The sequence below is a fragment of the Echeneis naucrates genome, chromosome 9 (genome assembly GCF_900963305.1).
Source record: "Echeneis naucrates chromosome 9, fEcheNa1.1, whole genome shotgun sequence".
NCBI classification, from domain to species: domain Eukaryota; kingdom Metazoa; phylum Chordata; class Actinopteri; order Carangiformes; family Echeneidae; genus Echeneis; species Echeneis naucrates.
The window spans coordinates 2,918,273-2,938,715 of record NC_042519.1 but is presented as its reverse complement, the minus strand read 5'-3'; the positions used below and the strand labels follow the sequence as shown (position 1 = coordinate 2,938,715).

General features: G+C 40.1%; 3 protein-coding genes across 9 annotated transcripts in view; all 3 read left to right on the top strand.

The window, feature by feature from the left end:
• The first annotated feature begins 1,222 nt into the window (after positions 1 to 1,222).
• On the top strand, positions 1,223 to 1,621 carry LOC115048393 (perforin-1-like). The gene has a single exon (XM_029509832.1). The coding sequence runs from the start codon at positions 1,223 to 1,225 to the stop codon at positions 1,619 to 1,621; it is 399 nt and encodes a 132-aa protein (XP_029365692.1).
• Positions 1,622 to 2,600: 979 nt separating this feature from the next.
• paxx (PAXX non-homologous end joining factor) lies at positions 2,601 to 6,128 on the top strand. Of its 2 annotated transcripts, none has more exons than XM_029511222.1 (7): positions 2,601 to 2,728; positions 4,169 to 4,229; positions 4,319 to 4,368; positions 4,469 to 4,647; positions 4,784 to 4,834; positions 5,649 to 5,742; positions 5,844 to 6,128. In XM_029511222.1, the coding sequence occupies exons 1-7, from the start codon at positions 2,610 to 2,612 to the stop codon at positions 5,890 to 5,892; spliced, it is 603 nt and encodes a 200-aa protein (XP_029367082.1). In that variant the 5' UTR covers positions 2,601 to 2,609; the 3' UTR covers positions 5,893 to 6,128. The 2 variants fall into 2 exon arrangements, with proteins under 2 accessions (XP_029367082.1, XP_029367081.1); XM_029511221.1 differs by having other exon boundaries at positions 5,634 to 5,742.
• A 4,416-nt stretch (positions 6,129 to 10,544) lies between these two features.
• Positions 10,545 to 20,443, top strand: part of abca2 (ATP-binding cassette, sub-family A (ABC1), member 2) — a 68,596-nt gene continuing 58,697 nt past the window's right edge. For all 6 annotated transcript variants that reach the window (XM_029511367.1, XM_029511372.1, XM_029511368.1 and 3 more), the window contains exon 1: positions 10,545 to 10,904. In XM_029511367.1, the coding sequence (XP_029367227.1) occupies positions 10,839 to 10,904 (66 nt within the window). In that variant the 5' untranslated portion in view covers positions 10,545 to 10,838. The remainder of the gene's footprint in view (positions 10,905 to 20,443) is intronic.

Sequence of the window (20,443 nt, the reverse complement as noted above, 5' to 3'; positions counted from 1 at the left end):
AAAACTCTTATCCTGTCGAATTATGTAAGGCTGAGAGAGGAACAGATTGTGCTATGGGAGGGTGTGATGTAACTAATATGAGTCCTGCTGGCCTTTAAAAACATACAGAACAGCAGACTGTGTGGTAAGAGACAAGTCATTGAGACAGGTAAGATTTCACACATGATGGCCATTTTGCTACTGTTTGTGTTTTCCCTTTTAATTGAATTAAACTAATCACTGCCCACAGTTCATTTCTGCTCTGCCTGTTTGTTAAGATGCTTTGTTCTTTATATTATCTGCCTCTGATTATTCTATAACTTTGTTCAAAGGATCTTTCAAGACATCTCCACTTATTAAATTTGCTAAATATTTTGGCATACTTATTTTATGTTTATCTTTCTTCCGTATGCTGCTTTTATTTTTGGGGGGAAATTTTCTTGCTTTTAAATTCTTCATATATGTTTTGAATAAATAAAAATATGAAATTGCCTCTTTCAGCCCTTCGATTGGGCTTACAGAACTCAGAACAGAACTGAAATTAAACACTATATCCACAATTAGTAATATTATCAATGTGAATGCAAGTGAATTTTTAAGCATTTCATCCTTGTTTGTTTCTCTGACCTTACAATTAACACGTAAAATTTACTGCCTCAGAACACTGCTCAATAACATAACCAGAAGACAGTGAATCTGAAAAAAAAAAAATACTGCTAATATGTGTCCTGGTATAACTAAAGATAACAGCAGGGTGACTGGAATAAAAGTCAAAATAAAGCCAGCTGTGAGATGATGGAATTTTCACACTGACCTCCTTTGAAAATGATACAACTTCTTGCTGATTTCTGAGAGTTCACTCTCAGATTTAACTTTAACCCAAATTTGATAATATATTTTCTAGGATTTCTAGATTTGTCCTGCCTCAAATTTCTTTTTTATCTGGCAGTAATGGTTGCTTGAATTCAAAATATCTTCAAATCACAATTACTTTTTGGTCACAGAGGGAAAAACCATTCAATGTGATCAACACAGCAGTCAAAGAAATGGATTACAGTGTCTTGACTAGAAGGAAGCAAACATCACGAGTTAATATGCATGAATAATAACTTTTCAAAGTTAATCTGAATGTTATCAGCCACTCATTCAAGAATACACATGATGCAGTGCAGTCAAAAGCAGTGAATGGTGAGACCCTCACAAATTAATGTATCCATGTTACTCCTCCAAAGCGTGTGAAGCCATGGCATCTGGTCTTCCCTTCTTCCTGTTGGTCCTGTGCTGTCTGACCAGGATTGGAGCTCAGCTGAAGGTATTTGACCTGCGGGCCAGCAATCTTCCTTCTGATATCCTGGGAATCACAGATGGCTACGTCAAGGTGTTCTCTGGCTCAGTTAGTTTGGGGATGACAGCTGTCCGTAACAACGATGCCAACCCCTGGTGGGATGAGGTGTTCTTCCACTCTGAGGCCCAGGAGAACGAAATACTGACACTGGAAGTTCATGACAGGGATCTTGTCTTTGATGACCTGCTGGGTGTCTGCAAGACACAGATCAAGATTGGAACCCATCAACATGACTGCCTCCTGGAGGAAGGTGGCAACCTCCATTTCGCCTACACCCTGAATGGAAATGGTCAATAGGCTTGCATGAAGCATGTAGCCTACATTTATCACAGCCTGACTCCAACGTCTTGTTGGTTTCAAGAGTCAAGTGCATTAGTCCTGCAACATTCAGATATTTGAGCTGTTAAACCATATTCAGATTTAACAGAATGAGCTAACATGCTTCATTTAATAAACCCAGTAAATATTCACTTCAGTTTCCTTTTTCCCCCCGAATCCTTGTTTGAATATTTATATATACCTTTGTGGAATGGTGCTCCTGCAAAGTGTGTTGTCTTAACAGACCAGTGTCAAAATAATGGCATAATTAAGAAGAGGTTGTGCTTTGTATTATTCATCAGAGCTACTGGCAATCTCATTGGCCCTGACTGGATAGTGGACAGGAAGTCAAAGAAATATAGATACAGGAGATATCACAAATAAAACAAATAAAACAAAAGATTTTTTTTTTTTTTGCACAGAAAAGGAAATTAAAGCTACATACACAATTTGACAAATTCTGGGGAGGAAAACAGAGCAAACTAAACTCTAAACTAAGAGAATTAAACAAATAGACCTCCATTAATAAAGCAATCAATCAGTACACTGAGCTGACAGAAATCATTTATACAGCAGCAGCAGAGATATGCTGTTGCAGTGAAGATGGTGTGCAGGAAAAGTAGGGATGAAAATATCCTCACTCATCCAAGAACAGGTTAGAAAGGTTTCACACTTATTTTAAGGTAGGTGGGAAATGGGCACATCCTGACCCTAAACCCGTCTAAACACAGCCATTTTTCAGCGTCATGCCTCTCAGAGAATTCTGCAAAAAAGATACACTATGACAGTTCTCAATTCATAAATAAAAGTGGTTTAGGTCGTCTGTTTTATTTTGTTTTAACCAACAATGCATTCGGTCCCATCGGCGGCAGTAATGCGCCTACAATCCGCTTCACCATACGCCGATAGACACCCACGAAGAAGAAGGCCGTTCTTTGTTGTGCTTCCTGGATTTGTCGGCAGGTCGATGTGGAGTCTGGACGGCATGGATGCGGACCGGCTCTCTGTCTGTGCTGTGGTAGATAAAAAGAGCCATGCGAAGTTTCTTTGCTACACTCACAGAAAGAACGGGTTGTTTTCTATTTGGTGAGTCCAAATGTGTGTGTAAGTTTGCAGGAAAGGTTAAAGTTGTATTCACTGCCGAGCGGAGGGAGGGCTAAACCAATCAATGTTGAAAATTCTAGCATTTTACGGTTAATTTACGTGAACATGTCTGCTGTGGCAGAACTGAAAAACAGACAGAGTCTAAACAGATTTGTCTTCGCGTCACATAAAATGTACCATAATATAGAGCTGTACCGTCGGTTTTCGTCCTTCAGATTGACCAGTTTGAATGAAATGACCTCAGATACATTTGATGTAAGGTGGACAGAAAAGTGATCCACTGAAAGAGATGAAGTCATTATGTTGCTGTCTGTTGGATGACAGACAGCAACAAGAACAGAGGTGGACACAATACCGTGAACAAATAAGCACTCTGACTCTCACTGATGTCCCTTCAATAGATGATGAAGTCGTATTGTTGACCTTTCAATTAGACGTTTCTCTCAGTTTGTTGCACGGTTTGTTTTTGTGTCTGTTTATTTTCTATTACTCCGCAGTTCATCCAGAAAGTGTCTCCTTTAATCTGATCATATTTGTTGCACTCTTGTCTGAATCATCCCTCTGGTGTTGTATGGATGTCACTCATTGGTTGGCTAGTGAGTGAGTCAGTCGCCTTTTCTTTTTTTTAACAGGAAGAACCTGTATCTGTATCTGTACAGTCTGTTAATCACACAGTACCCACGCCCCGCAATCTCCGCCAGCTTTCTGGCCTAAATCATTTAAAAAATGAACATCATGTTGTATTGAAACTGGAGGCCGAGTTCATAAACTCATTAGGAAAATGTTTACTGAGATAATAAATCAAGGGACAAGAAGGGAGATTTTCAATAGTCTTCAATATAACTGGCTCCTTTTTACAACCAGTGGAGTTGCCTCCTGATGGTTATTGGACCAAATGATGGTTTAGCGCTCTTCAGCATTGACTTTTCAGCCCTGGTGCCAGTGTCCTCTTTCAGTACCACTCCGTGCCCCGCAGTGACAAATGAAAATGTGCCCTGTCCCCCACTCTGTCTCTGCTTGTCTTCTTGTGGGAGCTTGACGTTTTCTTCTGTTCAACTTAAAGGGGATTGATCCCAAAATAGCCTCTTGCAAATATATTATTCTTGAGATCATGTTTGTAGATGTGATGATGATATTTTCGACATCCATCCTCCATACTGCTTATTCATGCAGGGTTGGAGCCAAACATGGGTGATACTGAGGGTAGGTTAGCACATTTGCACCTACAGGAAATTTAAAGTCATGTCCCTGGACTGTGATAAGAAGCTGGAGAAACTGCAAGAAACCCGCACAGGGAGAACATGCACATTCCTCACAGGAAGGCTTTATTCTGGAACTTTCTTCCTGTGAAGTTACAGTGCTAACCACTGGACATATGACCAAGTGGATTTTAATTTAAATGTTTTTGTTAATCTGCTGCAGTTTGACAGATGTTGCTGAGGTTTGGAGCGTGGAGTATAATGAAGCCACATTGAATCAGTTTGTAAGTCTGTTGTTTAGTCTGGAGCCCTCTCCATTATTTTCAGACACCACCACTGCTGTAATGTTGGTCGTAAATTTGTGTTTCTGTAGAAACAGAGGTTTGCCTTGAAATCTACAGATGATTATCTTCTAAAACTGAGGTAAGACTACATCCTGCTTTTCTTTAAAGACATCACTTAGATTATATAGATGGGATCATGACACCACCACTGAGATGGAATATTCCTGACTTTTCCTCAGGTCGGCCTGCGGTAGAGGGGACGTGTCTGTTGAGCTTCATGAATCCATGGCAGAGCTACAGATGGGTGATGGTCCTGGTGACCGAACTGTTACCCTGTCCAAGCTGAAATGCCCAGAGGCCACAGAGGAGCTGAGGGAGCTGTTGTTCAGGATGGCTGACAGCCTCACTCAACTTGACAGTAAATGTTCTTTGTTCTTGTGACTTCTAACTTACTGTGTCACATTGAATGTGGAGTTAAACCGTAGAGAATCTCATGAACTTATGTTACTCCATGTCACTTTAAAATCAACTCTCCCTGTTTCTCATCCCTCCAGATACACCTCTGCCAGTCAGTCCAGTGAAAAATCCCCACACCTATTCAACAAGTATGTTTCCATTTATTTCTTGATTAATCTTATATGTAAGACAGCTGCAATATATGCAAAGAAAACATGATGCAATTTCTATTGGGATGATATTTTTTCCATTTCATTTTCACTGTAAAGAATAAATAAAAACAGTAACGTTGTTTTCATTGTTCCTTGTACCAAACGGTCAAGTGGAAAATGTATTTTTTAGCCAGGCCTTCTTTGTAGCCCCACAATGATTACGGTGCTCACAATTTTGTGACACTCTTTACTGTTATTGAAGAATAGCATCTCCTGCGATGTGGATTAGCCATAGAGTGATTTTCATTAGATTTTGATTAATTGTGTAACATTAGTATATACAGCTGATTAAAAAATATATATATGTGAAACCTTTGAAAATATTCAGTTTGTGGAGGGCAAGGAATAATTTGTTACAACTAATACATTCACATTTTGCATTTGATAAATAAATGCAAATATACTAAATCAACCAACCATGTTAGTAAATTTGTTTTTGTGATATTACTTGATTTGTTAATGTTTTTTTTTTTAAGCAATCTTAAACTGGTCCAAAAACCATTTCCTGCAGGCCTTATGATGCCCTGTTCATTGGGCATGAAGGATCCTTGAATGATTGAATATGAACATGATGTGAATCACATCCTAGAGCCTTTGCGTTCATCAGATTTCAACTTAGTTAAATATCAATGAGAGATTTTGGACTGAAATATTAGTTAAAACAGGAAATGGCAGATTATCCCTCACAAGAATGCCTACTGGAAATGTTTGAATTGCTTATAACTTAGTTCACCAGCTTTTTGTGCTCCAGAATATGAGCCCCGGCAGCAGCAGAACAGTTCTCTATCAGTGACTCTGAAGAGACGACCTCCAGGGACTTCGCTCATCAACCCAGGAACTAAAAAGTATTTCTCACAAACCTGTAACAATATCCCTAACCCTATTCACATAAACCACTCTGTGAATGTAAAGCAGCAACTATTTTCCTTTTCTTTTTTTCTTGCAGAAAGCTGAGTGCAACTGGTGTGGCCTTTGAAGACGCAGAGGAAGACTGATTCTTTAGACGTCACAACCATGTTATTTAATTGCTGCTGTACAACTATCAAGGAATGTCCTTTCAGTCCATTAACACGAGTGTGAAGTTGATGAATATTTTTAAATCACAGGTACCTGACTACCTTTTTTATTTTATGCTATTTTAATATGTCTCAAGGTGATAAGTGATTTATTCTCTGGTAGAATGTTATTTAGTTGAATTTAATCTATAGATGAAATAAAGAATAAATTGCCATGTGTATTCATTGTTTACAGAAACAAGAGTTAAATCAGATATTTTGTTGCCAAGAGGGCCAATCTCCAGATGTTAGTTGGTTTGTGCTGTGTTCGACAGTCACCTCACAGCTTAAAACATCCTGCCTGGAACCTAATGAATGAATGAATGAATGTTTGTTCTCTAGCACCACATATAAGATCAGGTAATACAAGTCTTGACAGACCAACATGGTCACCTCTACACAGTCCAAGCAGGAAATTTCTTAGTTATTTTTGCATCGTTGGGATTATTGGGCAGGGGAACAGTTAATGCAAGGGCGTGTTTCAACAATTATTTGAAACTAACTTGATACCTAACTCAAGCTGTTTACGACTTTATGATAAGTGGTGATACTGTTTATGTTGTGTAATTTAAGTAAAATTATCAGGGGAGCCATAGAATGGTACAAAAGAGGCTATGTAATCAAAGTAAAACTCAAGTCCACAATGCCCACACTCAAAAATACAACATAGACATGCACTCTGAATTTAGCTGGCCCTTGGCACTGTAGCACCACACTTATTTCCACCTTTATATTTTTTAAATATGTGATGTGATATTATGCTAAATTCTTCATATCAATTAAACAATAATTCAGCAAAATCGAAAATAAGTTTAAACTGTTGGACAAGCTGGATTTTGACTCACAGGCAAATGGGTCTCTAACAAATGACATGCTGACTGTTTTTGTGATCCACCTGTGTCTGACCCTGACGTCTTAACAGTCCTCTGTGTTCATTTTGAGCATGATGGAAATAATCCCATTTTAGAGGCTTTTCAATTTTGCACTTACGCTTTGAAATCTGTCCAAATAAGCAAAACATCTGGACAGAAAACTCATCCTATCCACAGTAAAAGGATCATTAATCATTGGGATGTCTAGGTAGTGAAGATGCACACTTTTTTATGTGGAGTAACAGCGCTAAACACTATGCCGCCATGCTGCCCATTATTTTATTTCTTTTCTTTATTGAAATTTTTAGATTCCCTTTGATGAAACCTGTCACAATGTTCTATTTTGAAGACAGAGCTCAGTAAAAGGAAAATTGTTAACCAGCAATACTGTCACAAGGTTATAAGTATTAACTAGAAAATTCCAGGGAAATTTTGAAGTGCCACGGGACCCGGGGCCCGTCGTCCGTCGCCCCTCGCCTGGACAAGCAACCCACGTACCGTCATGCTGTCGAAAGCCTTCCTGCTGACATTTCCGTTCGGAGAACCGATTGAACTCGATTCAATGAGTATGTCTGTATATCTGTCTCTTTGTATGTCTGTGTATATGTGTGAGTGCGTCTGTATATCTGACTGTGTGTATGTCTGTGTATATGTGTGAGTGCATCTGTATATCTGTCTCTATTTGTGTCTGTGTAAATGTGTGAGTGCATCTGTCTATCTGACTGTGTGTATGTCTGTCTCTGTGTATGTCTGTGTATATGTGTGAGTGTGTGTCTATATCTGCCTCTATTTCTGTCTGTGTATATGTGTGCGTGCATCTGTATATCTGTCTCTATTTGCGTCTGGATATCTGTCTCTGTGTGTGTCTGTGTACATGTGTGAGTGCGTCTGGATATCTGTCTCTGTGTGTGTCTCTGTACATGTGTGAGTGCGTCTGTATATCTGTCTGTGTCTGCATCTCTATATCTCTGTGTGTGTCTTTGAGAAGAAATCATTCAAAGTGATGGCCATAGCCCACAGACAGAAGAGTGAGATGAGACCAGCATGACAATTGATCTGTGATTGTGTAGTAAGCGTAGGAGCTATCATAAAGCCTTTTGTCACAAACAGAGTTCAAGGTCTTCTGACCCGTTTAAACTTTGAACGGCGTTTCTGTGACAAAGTATGACGAAGCAGTGAGGCTCCAAAGTGAAGTGGGTTTGATCCACAGACCTGAGCTGAGAGAGATGCGGTCGTCACGGTGATTTGAGAATTCGTTCGGGTCAGAGCTCAGACTCTCCCGAAAACTCTCCGAAAAGTGGCTTTTGACCACGTCCCGAACTACTTCGAATTGCGAGCAAACCGTAGCTCCGGTCCGAAAAACGAAAACACCGTGAGAGACAGAAGAGTCTGGAGATTCCGAAAGTCTTTATTTGATTTGAAAAGTCCTTAAAATGAGCGTGTAGGGACAGTGCGAAGTCAGAGTGAAATTGTTTTGAGGGAAACCTTGATTTGCATTACAGTCAATTGGGCCAAAACCAGGTGTTGCTGACGCTCTGAGCCCTCCAGTTTAAATTTGGTGAGGAGTAGAGCTCTCAAACTTAGATTTTCTGAATCCCAAGACCTGTGTCTACGTTTTACCAAAAAAATCATTTGTCTCCCTTTCACGGTTTGGCCGTGAGCTCGAGTTAAACATGAAAATGTCGGTTAGTTTTTCACAGTGCTCTCACTCTACTTAACGAGCAGCTCCACTCTAACTTTGAGGAAAAAGTGAATCGGACTGCTCCTTTGAGAGGTCATAGTTCAAAAACTGTACGATTTAGGAGAAAAGGATTTGATGTTCTGAAAAGAGCACAAGATTTCCTCCGTTTTAAAGTTTGAATAACATTTCTAGGTGCACGTATGACTGAGCTACGCGACTGAGAAAATAGGTGAAATTTTGAGGCGATTTTTCGTCGGCTCCCATGCATTCTCTGGTTTTTTGGGAATAACTTTGGGAAAAATCGGAAAATCTACTCCCCAGAATTTAGCACGCTATTCCCGATCGAGACGCACGTTTTGATATATATATTGTTGGGATTCGTTCAGCGGTACGACCCGCATTAATACCGCAAGAATAATAAGTATGGAGAAGATTATGTAGTGCCTCGTGCTATGCACGGGCTATAAACACAGAGGCCTCTGTGTTTATAGCCCGTGGCACTAAACAAGAACAATCCAACAACAGACATGATGGTATTGCAGAGGTTTGAGCTACAGTTGATGTGGCAGCAGTACGTTGCATACCATCAATCCTGTTTAGGAGCTTCAGTTCATCTCTCCACAAGACATCAGAATGCAGAGGAAAAGATCTCTGTGACTTTGATGGTGTGATCGGTGCCAGACGGGTTACTCTGACTTTTTCTGAAACAGCTGACGTTCTGGGATTTTCATACAGATTTTGGCATCAGCTCCATGAATCCCTGGACCCAACCTGCCTTGTATCAGCAGTCTGGCTGGTTGTGATGGTCTTATGGTGTATAATATTTTGTTGGCACACATTGGCTGCTTGGCTACAGGACAGATCTGTGGTTCTAATTCCTCCTCTCTGTTCTCTGTCTCATCTGTCCTTTCGCTCTCCTCTAGCCATGTGTTAAGTTACTTGATAAAGCATCATTTATTTGCAAGACAACTACACACCACAAAGCATGATGATGAAATATATTTAAGTCTAGCCATCCATAGTGCATCTCCGACCAATCAGGCCACAGTACTCACCTGTTCAACTGCAGCTGGAGTATAAAAACTAAGGAGCTGCACCCCATTCTCTCTGCCATCTGCTGATGCCCTTTGCTTCATTTTGTCCGAAAATGGGGGCTGCCATTTTGGTCCACTCTGTTTTCTCCTATTAATGTGAAGGGTAGGAGGCTTAGTTACAAAAGCTCCCCTTACACGGGGAGCTTTTGTTTTCCAGATAGGGGTAGTTTCCCCCCATGCTGTAATGCTTCAGAATCTGGCAATAAAAAGAAGAACAGGTAATCCTTTGTCTCCTTAAATTCCTCATCAGGCACTGTATTACTCCTTTGTTCCCCTGGACCTACCTGGTGATGTGACATAATATGTGATGAACAGCAAATCAGCTGCCATATGAATGTATGATTACTGATTCACATTGTTGAGACTCATATGATTCATTGTGATGAACTGTGTGCTCCCCAGATAAATCCATAATGTCAAATATACACATATAAACTCAGGGTTTGAACCCAGATCCTTCTAGATGAGAAAACAGTGCTCATCACACAGTCACCCAATTCATGGGTGAATCCTATGAGTTTATAATGAATTCAACTCACCATTCATGGATTATAGGACTATAGGACTGGATTATAGGATTACCGTATTATTAACCTATTAAAACCAAAAGTGGTCAGCAAAAAAAAAGAGCCAGGATGTGAGTACTTTCAGCCCAGTATATAAATAAAAGGTTTAGCATTTGTCCAAATGTTTACTTCTGCTGTTGTGGAGAAGGTTGTCTTCAGAATGAAGTATAATCTGCACCAAATATTGTATCACAAATTTGTTTTGATCAAAGTAACAAAGCATAAACATACCTTTTGGAAGTAAAAATAAATCTAATGTCAAATTGGAGGTCTTTTGCTCTGAAGGCGTTGCCCGGAAGTGCCGATCGTGCTGACTGTGGCAGTGTTTACGTCAGCCTGTTCTCTCGGTGCTCTAACTCCGGACATTCCTGACCAGACGCGGACACCTGGGGACCGGCACACGGGGGATGACACACAGAACGCGCCTCGGTGTGCTCCTTTTCTGCCGCTTGGCCTCATTCTACCGACACCTGACTCTGAAAATTAGCTGTCCCCTCTCCTGCAAACTGTGCAAACAAGCCTGATATTATTATCATATTTATCAACCGAAGGCCGGAGCGGGCACGTGTGCTCCCGGGGATGGGGTAGGGGGTCTCCGGGCATTTACGTCTCTTCACGCCGGGATGCGAACGTGAGACATTTAGGACACACCGGAGCAGAACTGGGAGGCAAAATGGGATTCCTGCACCAGCTCCACCTCCTGCTGTGGAAGAACATCTCCCTGAAGAGGCGGGGGCCGGTAAGACAGCACCTTTATTCATTCATGTGACAGCCGTTAAAATGGCTGGAAACGAGGCCGGACGAGTGGCGTTCGGGTGTCCGCGTCTCGGCGGCGGGCGGCGGTTCAGCCTGCTGCATCGTCCCCGGCAGATATCTGGGCTGAGAGCGGTGTGAGCAGTGTGTGCATGTCTCCACTGCAGTGATCAGCATGTACACTGCCGTGATGAAGCTCTTCTCTTTGTGTGTCAAACAGGTTGTTGTCTTTCCTCATACAACACTTTGATTTCGACCTCGGTTTTTAATTTTAGGGAGGGGGGCCTGTGCAGTTTATGTAAGACCAGGATGTGCCATAATCAACTCAGGCCAAGTTTTTATTTGGTTTTAAACATGCTGCAAAAAATTCAGGCCCCCTTAGCTGTGATATTATTACCTTCATTATAAAAATATAAGGTGTTTTGGGGGAATTATTGCATGATGGTACTTCAGCTAACATTGTTGTTTTACTGCATCAAATTAAATCTGTTTCTTTCGGAGGCGGGGGTCCAACACAATATGACACGACCATTATACGTGTAGATCACTTACTATATTGTTGTAATTATAAATGCATTGTGATAAGATTCATTTCATTACATTAATAGCAAATATCTCCCAAAAGGAAAACTTGATCATTTCATCATCTACTCATTTCATTTGTATTGCTGTGACATGGGATTGTCAAAGATACCAACTTTCCAATGCTGTCATAACACTAAACCTGAATAATGCAGCAATGCAAGAGTTACGTAGCTATTAAGCAGCAATGAGGAAATTACATTTCAAAGTAAATGTATTGCAATTAAACAAATAGGCTAAAATATGATATGTTGTCTTTGCTGTGCAGAATGACTTAAAGTTGCAATTGTTTGCTGCTGGTCATGGGACTTCCAAAGTTTGGACAGTGATAAATGTCAGAAAAGATGATCTGAGGTCAGATGTCTTTTTTCCACTTTGTACACAAAGGGGTAGATTCCCTTGTGTGATTTGCTCCGGTGCAGTCTGTAGTCTTGTTACCGCCTGGTTTATTTTCGCCTTCTGGCAGATGAAGATTTCGGTGGGTCTCCATAATCATAGCAAGTCTGACTAAGCACGTTTGCTTGCCCACATAACTTCCTCATCTTGCAGGTATGACATAGCTCCAGAATTCTCTTTGTCTACTTCAGGAACATTGCAGCAGTAAAAACAAAAACAGACGCCTCTCCATAGCTCCTGTTTATCGTTTCTATCTGGGTACCTGGCAAAGTCAGAGTGTACACTTACAGTCACATTGAGCTTTCAGACCAAGACTGCACACATGGACAAACCAGGAGAGAGCAGGAAATAAGGCAATGTCAGACCTCACTTACTGTGATATTGGCATTGCATTCAATGTGCTTATTTTCAAGTAACTAGATTTCTATCAGTTATATGTGTCCAATCATCAGGACAGCTAAGTAATGCTTGGGAAGATGGATAATACCCAGTCATCTAAGTGTCTTGGTAAATCAGGTATTCAAGCATGTCAGGAGGTGGCAACTCATATATTTCAAGCCCCTTTGCATGAATTTGCTGTTAGAAAATTAGATTATTGCTGGGTTAACTCTGGGTCCATGTTGTTCATCATGTGTAAATCTGTGTGTACGCAGCTCAGTACAGCAATTATCAAAGATTAGGTCATGGCACTGACAGTAAATCTCACTGTACAGCAACATCCATCCAATGACTGTTTCCAGTATGATTCACAACAGACTGAATAATGATTTATTTTACTACACACTCGGGACGTTCATTTGAAAAGCTCCGACCAACAGCTGATGCTTGTGAAGTGAAATTCTTAACACCATTACATTTGAAATTAAAATACAGTGGATTTCTCTAACCTATTGGAAGTACCAGCACATATGGGTTAAAAGGGAAGTTTGGCCCCTCACAGCACACATCATCAAACAAGGCTAAGGCCCTTCCAACTGTAATGTTGCAGAAGAAGTGATAGCCTGCTCAATAGTACCACATGACAACGTCTACTTGATAAATTCATGAGGTTATTAAAAAGATCAGCTCGAGCAGTAAAAATAGCAGAGGAGATGAATTGTTTCTTATGAGTAATGCATTTCATTCCTCATTATAGGTGAGCACAGACGTGCACATATAGACCTCAGCTGGTGCTGCCATTTTGGCTGTTGGCTAGATGAGTGCCTGTTTAGGAAGACATTTTCCTTCTTAATTTTTTTCTAATGCTGTATTTGGATTATTTCATTTGTCAAGTGAAGAGTCATGAGTGTCTGCATTTGTCGCTGCTTTTTTACTACTAAATCTTATTAGCCCTCCATTAACCTTAAGAAAACATGTTCAAATTATGAATCCTCAAATTCCAACTTTATAACGACAACACTGACATTTTATGTAACCCACAAGCTGAAGACAAAGACTTGAACTGCGAGGTCAGCTTTAGTCACATATTAAATGATCGACCAGAGACATTTATTAATTTTCAATGTATTATTTGTCAAGGTCGTGGGGGTGCTGAAGCCAATCCCAGCTACATTCGGGGAGGGTGGGTGTTAACACTAGACAGGCTGCCAGTCTATCACAGGGCCAATACAGAGACAAAAAAACACTCACACCCAGACCTACGGACAGTTTAGAGTCACCAATCAGCCTAGACGTGCATGTCTTTGGACAGTGGGAGGAAACCCACACAAGCACGGGGAGAACATGCAAACTGCACACAGACTCCCCATGGAATGAAACCCAGAATCTTCTTGCATTTATGATATTGATATTTTTATTAAAATTATTACAAAGTTACTCCATTATGACTTAATACAAAGTCAACATTTCCTGTGACTGTTTTAAATTAAAAGTTCTTCAGAGGTTCAGTGGGCAGAAACCTTATTTTTAACAGGGTCTTTTTTTCCTGTGCAGCAGAAGCTTGTAGTCTAATTTTCAGTTTCTGTTGTTTTTTTGGACAGCATGGCGGCATAGTAGTAAGTGCTGTTGCACCACAACAAGAAGGTCCTGGTTCACTCTCTGTGTGGAATTTACATGTTCTCCCCGTGCCTGCATGGGTTTCCTCCCACCATCTAAAGACATGCAAGTTTGGGTTACTTGTTGATTCTAAATTATCCATAGTGTGAGTGGTTGTTGGTCTCTGTCTGTCTCTGTGTGTTGGCCCAGTGATGGACTGGTGACCTGTGCAGGGTGACCCCGCCCTCACCCAATGTGAGCTGGGATTGGCTCCAGCACCCCCCCAGGTGAATGAATTATTATTGCATTCAATTATTAAATGTACAGATAGACCACGCACATTGAAATTAAAACAGCACAAGGCTGATGGCACATGATTTTTTTTTTGCGATTGAATGATTTGCTTTAAAACAATGGCATTGATCAATGTGAATGATTAACAAAATTTAAGAAAAACATTTAGGCAGGAGAATGCCACTCCTAAAATTAGCATCACCGGATAAAGACAAAACTACTCCATCAACAAGCACATAATCTTGACAAGCTTAATTTTGGCAAAATGACAACAAACCACCAGGAAAATTGAAGCGTTGTTGGGCAGTGAAATAGAAAACTGCTGTGTCTCTAAACTTGGTAAACCGTATTTTTTGCAAGCCACTTGTACTCCAGATTTGGAGTACAATACAAATGTCATAGTTCCCGAGTATTTCTCTTTTAGAACTTGCTAACTCACATGCTCATAAGTAGTACAGTTCACAGGTTCTGATTTATTCAGTCCTGTTCTCTGCATGTGTGCATTATGACATGAGCTACATTCTAGTAAAAGTTAGCCACAAGGAAAAGGGGTCTAACCTGCACTTGCTATGCCTGAACACATCACGTGTAGAAACAGATGGATGTGTGGAGGTGCTGCTACTCCTCTGCATTACATCCTATGCCTGCTGTGTAGACATGGGGCCACTGTCGTATTTGGATCTGACCTTAGTCCTCAAGATTTTCATAAGCACCTGATTCCATTACTGGTATTCAGCTAGATGGTAGTTTTTGTGTTCATATGCAATGGCTGAGGGAAGAGGGCAGATATTTTTGGCCCTTCTACCTCCAGAGGCACTCGAAAGACTTTGAGAGCCTCTGTAATCAGAATCATCCGCTGCATCAGTCCTGTCTATGGACTTATAATCGTGCTGCCCTGGTTTAGTCTCAGTGCAGCTGTCCATAGAGCTGATGGTCACATGCTCAGCAGAACGATCTAGATAGCACTTTTGCCATCAAACAGACAATCTAATACATAAGAATATCTAGGGATGATAAGATTTTAACAAAAATAGTACTTTTGCCAATAATCCTTAAAAAAAAATAATTAGGAACAAATGTATTTCTTTTTTTTAGATCAAATGTACTCAGAGTAGCACGCTGCATTGTTTGGAAAAAAGAAAATCACAATCTGTAGACTGAATTGTTAAGAATGGAAATGTACAGCAATTGTAATACACAATGATTCAATGATCAGATGTTCTGATACCTGCCACTGACCTGAATGTGTACTGGTCTATTGGTCTATATTGAAAAAAATGCGCAGCTTCATAACTACCAAGCTGGTAAAGATGTGATGTAACAGTTTTTTTGGAATTGATGGATGGCATTCGGACCTTTGGTAAAATATCAATAAAAACATAAATGCCATACAATGTCAATTTCTATCAAATTTTACTGTAAAAAAATCTGACAAAAAATATATTTCATATAAAAAAATTAAGATCTATTCATGGTTTAAAGTTTTTGCAAGTGTTTTTAGTGCAAGAAAAATAAAGTAAATGAAAAACTTGAAAAAGGGGTTGAAATTAGTTAAGTATTTCAGTATTTGAAAGGGTTGTCAAGAATCTGACTTTGAACTTTTTAGCAAACACAGCTTAATGTTTGGGCTGGGAAATAAATAGATTTAATTGGATAAATTGAATTTGTTGTTAAGGATGATTTATTCTGAATGAAAATAGGTTTTCTTATTAACTTCTGCCACCAAATGATCTTGTTTTGCTCCCTTGGTTCAGAATGGGCTGAACTTATCATTAGCTGATGTGATTCGCACAAGCGCAGTGACAAAGAACTCTTTGCAGCGATGCGCATTCAGGTTCACCATCTGAAATATCTGCATACAACAACTCCACCTGGACAAAAATGGCGACGGTATCAACTGTGATTTTGGAGAAAATGGGAAATCAAAGCATTTTACAATTTGCCACTTTGACTCAAAGGGGAAATTTGGTTCAAATCCAAAAAGGGAAAATCTAATCAAAGTAAGAGCAAAAACTTGTTTTGAATTATTTCTTCCTGATTTCGACCTTGATGTGAAAAGATCAGAGTTTTCATTTTTAAACCATATACATACATCCAGTCGGGCTGGATGTATACATAAATTGTTTAAAGCAATTGAGACCAGGAAAAGGTCTTATACATAGGTTTGTCAGACTTCTTTAGACAAAAGACCAATAACTTATTCAAATCAAATCCCCAAACATTCACAAAATCAAGAAGACTTACTTCTTAAATAAAGCATGGAATGTTAATGTTATGTTATTTTATGTTAATATGTTAAGTTGAAATGTTGAATGTTGAAATTTTCTTTTTAAATAACTACCGTCCCTCACACATTACACCGGTGATGTTACTTCCCCAAGGCTCAGTGTTGACCTTACTGGTAAAAAAACACTTTACCGTCCACTAGACAGCACAGAGCTGTCCAGTCTTAGTGACTTCTTCCTTGGTTTCTTACAGCAGATCACAAATTACAGCCTAAATAAAAAATTGCTACTCTGTCATTATTGTTTCTGTTCCTGTCTTAATGAGGAAATTGGTGCTAGAATGTCATGCTTGTAAGGTGTTGGAAATGGAATCTTCACCTCCAAAGCAGATGTACAGGTCAGGAAGCCCAGTTTGGATGTGGACCCAAAGACCTGTCAAATATTTCTCTTCAAATATTGAAATATGGGACTCATTGTCCCATTAGAAGACAGATCATCTATTTAGAAGGTTGGTGGTTTGATTCCTGTCTCCTCCCGTGTTGGGCAAGATACTGAAGCTGAATCAGGAAGTAGGCGTGTGTGTGTGGTAAATGCTATGCTCAGAAGGAAAGCGCTGTGTAAATGGGTGAAATGCTTCGAGAACTTGATAAAACCAGGAAAGCTCTATGTAATTGCAGTCAATTTACCATTTACTTGTCCAATAATTGTTTTCACTCTGAAGGAATTTCGGATCCATTCCATGCCTGCATCTCACTTGTGAGTCATGAGGGACCTTACAAGGGACCTTACAAGGTCCCTCATATTTGATCATAGGGGATTGTTGGTGGCAGAAATTCAAGACAAACAAATTCAAATTATTAATTCATTGATTTATCTTATACTGCTTATCTGTTTCTGGGTTGTGGGGGTTTCTGGTGCAAATCCCAGCAGACATTGGGCGAGGGCAGGGTACATCCTGAACAGGTCACCAGTCCATCACAGGGCCAACACACAGAGACAAACAACCACTCACACTCAGACCTACAGACAATTTAGAGTCACCAATTAACCCAAACATGATGTCTTTGGTTGGTGGGAGGAAACTGGAGGGGGAAAAAAGCACACTACACAAAAAGGCCCCAGGCCCAGGCACTGAACCCACGGCCTTCTTGTTGCGGGACATCAGCACTAACCACTATGCTGCTGTTCCGCCCAAATCCAAATTAATAATTTCAAATGTATTTATTGCCCAGTCCCAGACCTTCATAAGCCTTGGTGCATTAGGGTGTCAATGACAACATCGTTTTAATACCTACAAGGACAAGCTACATAAGGAAGTGCATAGTAAGTGCTTGTTAGATATGTAAGGTGTTTGATCGAGAAATGCTTTAATTTGATTCTTGAACACAGAGATAGATAGAAATAAGTATTTCGTTCTACTAACAGGGAGCCACAGATGAGAACCGTCTGGACTGCGATTGCTCGATTAACAACACCAGATGACAGTTCCTTGAAGAATGAAATGGCTGAATTTTTTTTTGAGTTCAGATAGATGGTATAGGCACAGGATTTACTGTGAAACAAACATTCGTCACTTGATTTTGATTTGGCAGCCAGTGCAGGTCAGAGACAGTGGACTGACAAGTGCCCTTTTTGGCTGAATGGCACATTTTGAACCATTTGTGGGGGTTTTACTGTGCACAAAGAAGAGCCCCTCAGAGCAGCAGCAGTCCATGTTAGAGCTAACCAAGGCCCTGACCGAGAGCTAGGTTCAAAGACTTTAGTCACATAAGGCCTGATTCTTCAGATCTTCATAGAGCAAAACATCATGACTGAAAGCCAGAAACATGGTTTGAGAAGGCTAACTGGGAATCAATCATGACACCTAAGTTTCTCGTGAGCTTAGCTGGGGTAAGGAAGAGATAAGGATGTAATGATATAATCAATTTCTCGGCTTCCTGTTGCAGTTTTAGCACTGTAACACAGAAAGGGCTGAAAACATTAGTGCAGTGTGCTACTTTTGCTAGATATTAGAAATCGCTGTCATAAGGCTACAATACAGGATGGACCTCCCCATATCACACAATTCACATTGACAGATGAAAGTTTTGAGCTTCCTGATTCCTCTGAATTTATGTATTTTATGTAGTCAACTTCAAACGACCTCTTGATGGCAAATCATAGTCCTCAGCCTCAGTGGTAGTGCTAACTATTGAAGCAGTCAAGTCATTGCACATTTCTAGTTATACCGTATGTGTTCCATTGGTTTTCATTTAATTGACCCTGACTTAAGCTAAGTCCGTGATTTAAACGAGGAAGTGGTGAGGAATCGAGTGAAGTAAAATGGTGGATAGAAGAGCTGAGCCATGCAGGGAATGGAGGCAAGGGGCTGGAGGCGAACAGGGTTTGGGAGGGAGAGCTAGTTTGACAGTGTGCCCTACAGTGGGAAAACTGGAGGCGGGTAGAGAGTTGAGCAGGCAGACAGGGAATGATCCTGAGGTACAAGGAAACAAAGACTAGTACTGAGAAACCACAAGAGATTTACAGTTTTAAGCAGCCAAGAGTGCCTGATACCAAACAGGCTAATGCAACAATCTGGCGAAGAGTGGATGGGATTTAAATATTGCTTAGCTAATGAACTAATGGGTGGCAGGCACAGACACACATCTATTAGAGAGAAACGCACTGGAAGAGACAGAACACACAAGGGAAGGTAAAACCCAAGAAGCACAATGGTAGAAACTGGAGTCAACCCATTATCATTTCAGTAACCATATGTAATGTTAAGACATTTTTAGACTGGAGTATTTCTGTATCATCATAATGCTAATGGTGCTAACAAGGCAAACAACAATGTTGTGACACAGCTTCCCTTCTAGTTGATACTTGGAAGTTCCAGTGACGAAAATTGCATCTTTTGTGGTTTGGATGTTGCATCTGCACATATGACAATTCAGTTATATTTACATTTATTGTGCAGCTGTAGTGTGCAGGTGTGTGTGTGTGTGTGTGTGTGTGTGTGTTTACCTTGTCGAGGTGAACGGTTGACCTAAAAGCACCAAGTGGGGGAGTCATAAAGTAGTAACTGGTTGAATTAGCCATTCTGAATGCATTTGCAATTCTGCATCGACAACATACTACAAGAGGAAATTATACAATATATTCCCCTAGTGATATTGTGCCTGTCCCATATTTATTACTGCTTCCATTGGGCTTTTTCAAGACATCCATCAGACTTAGTTTCATTTAGTTCATGAACATCAGTTCAATTGTCTGACTGGGGATCAGTTGTTATACTTTGTGCATTCCCATTAAATGATCCCTAACTTTGGGTGAAATTCCCCTTTAGAATATATACATGTAATTTGTGGGAGAGGCTGTAGCACAGAGAAGCCAGACTGAAGATGACAAATCCATTTAGAAGAAGAGTGTTCCTCCTATTAACGGGAGCGGAAGGGGAGGTGTGAGAGGCTTTTAGTCTGGGTTCAGGCTGTACTGCAGTATGGGTTACATCAGACTGATGGTGATGTTGTGTGATGACTTATGGGGTTCATTAGAATGTTTTTATTTAATTAGACTCCAACACTGATTTTGAGTTGAAATTAGTAAAAAGAAAAAATGGGATAGTCTTGCACTATCTTCATTTAAGCATTAACACAAATGTGTGAAGCACACAGAATTGACCATTTACCTCAAAAAAAGCACATGCTCTGATCTGCATTTAACCTTTTCACATAATAGATAAAGAAAAATCAAGAGCAGTTAGTTGTTCTGTTGGAAAAATATCTTTTAATAAAAAATATCTTTTAAAATATCTTTTAATATGGATCAAGCTCTTTATTTTAGATTTAGTTTTAGGGTAAGGGACACAGGAGTCCCCACACTGAGTAGTACATGAGGGAGTTTATCTTCTCAGCAATACCAGTCTAATTATGGACCTTCCTTCCTTTTTCATAATAACATCTGTTGCCCGCCTACTTGAATAAATAAATCAGCAGTAGCTGCATATCCTTTGTCCTATACAAGTAGTCTGTGTTTGAGTTTGTGCAACTAATTAAAGCTCATTTAGGCTCTC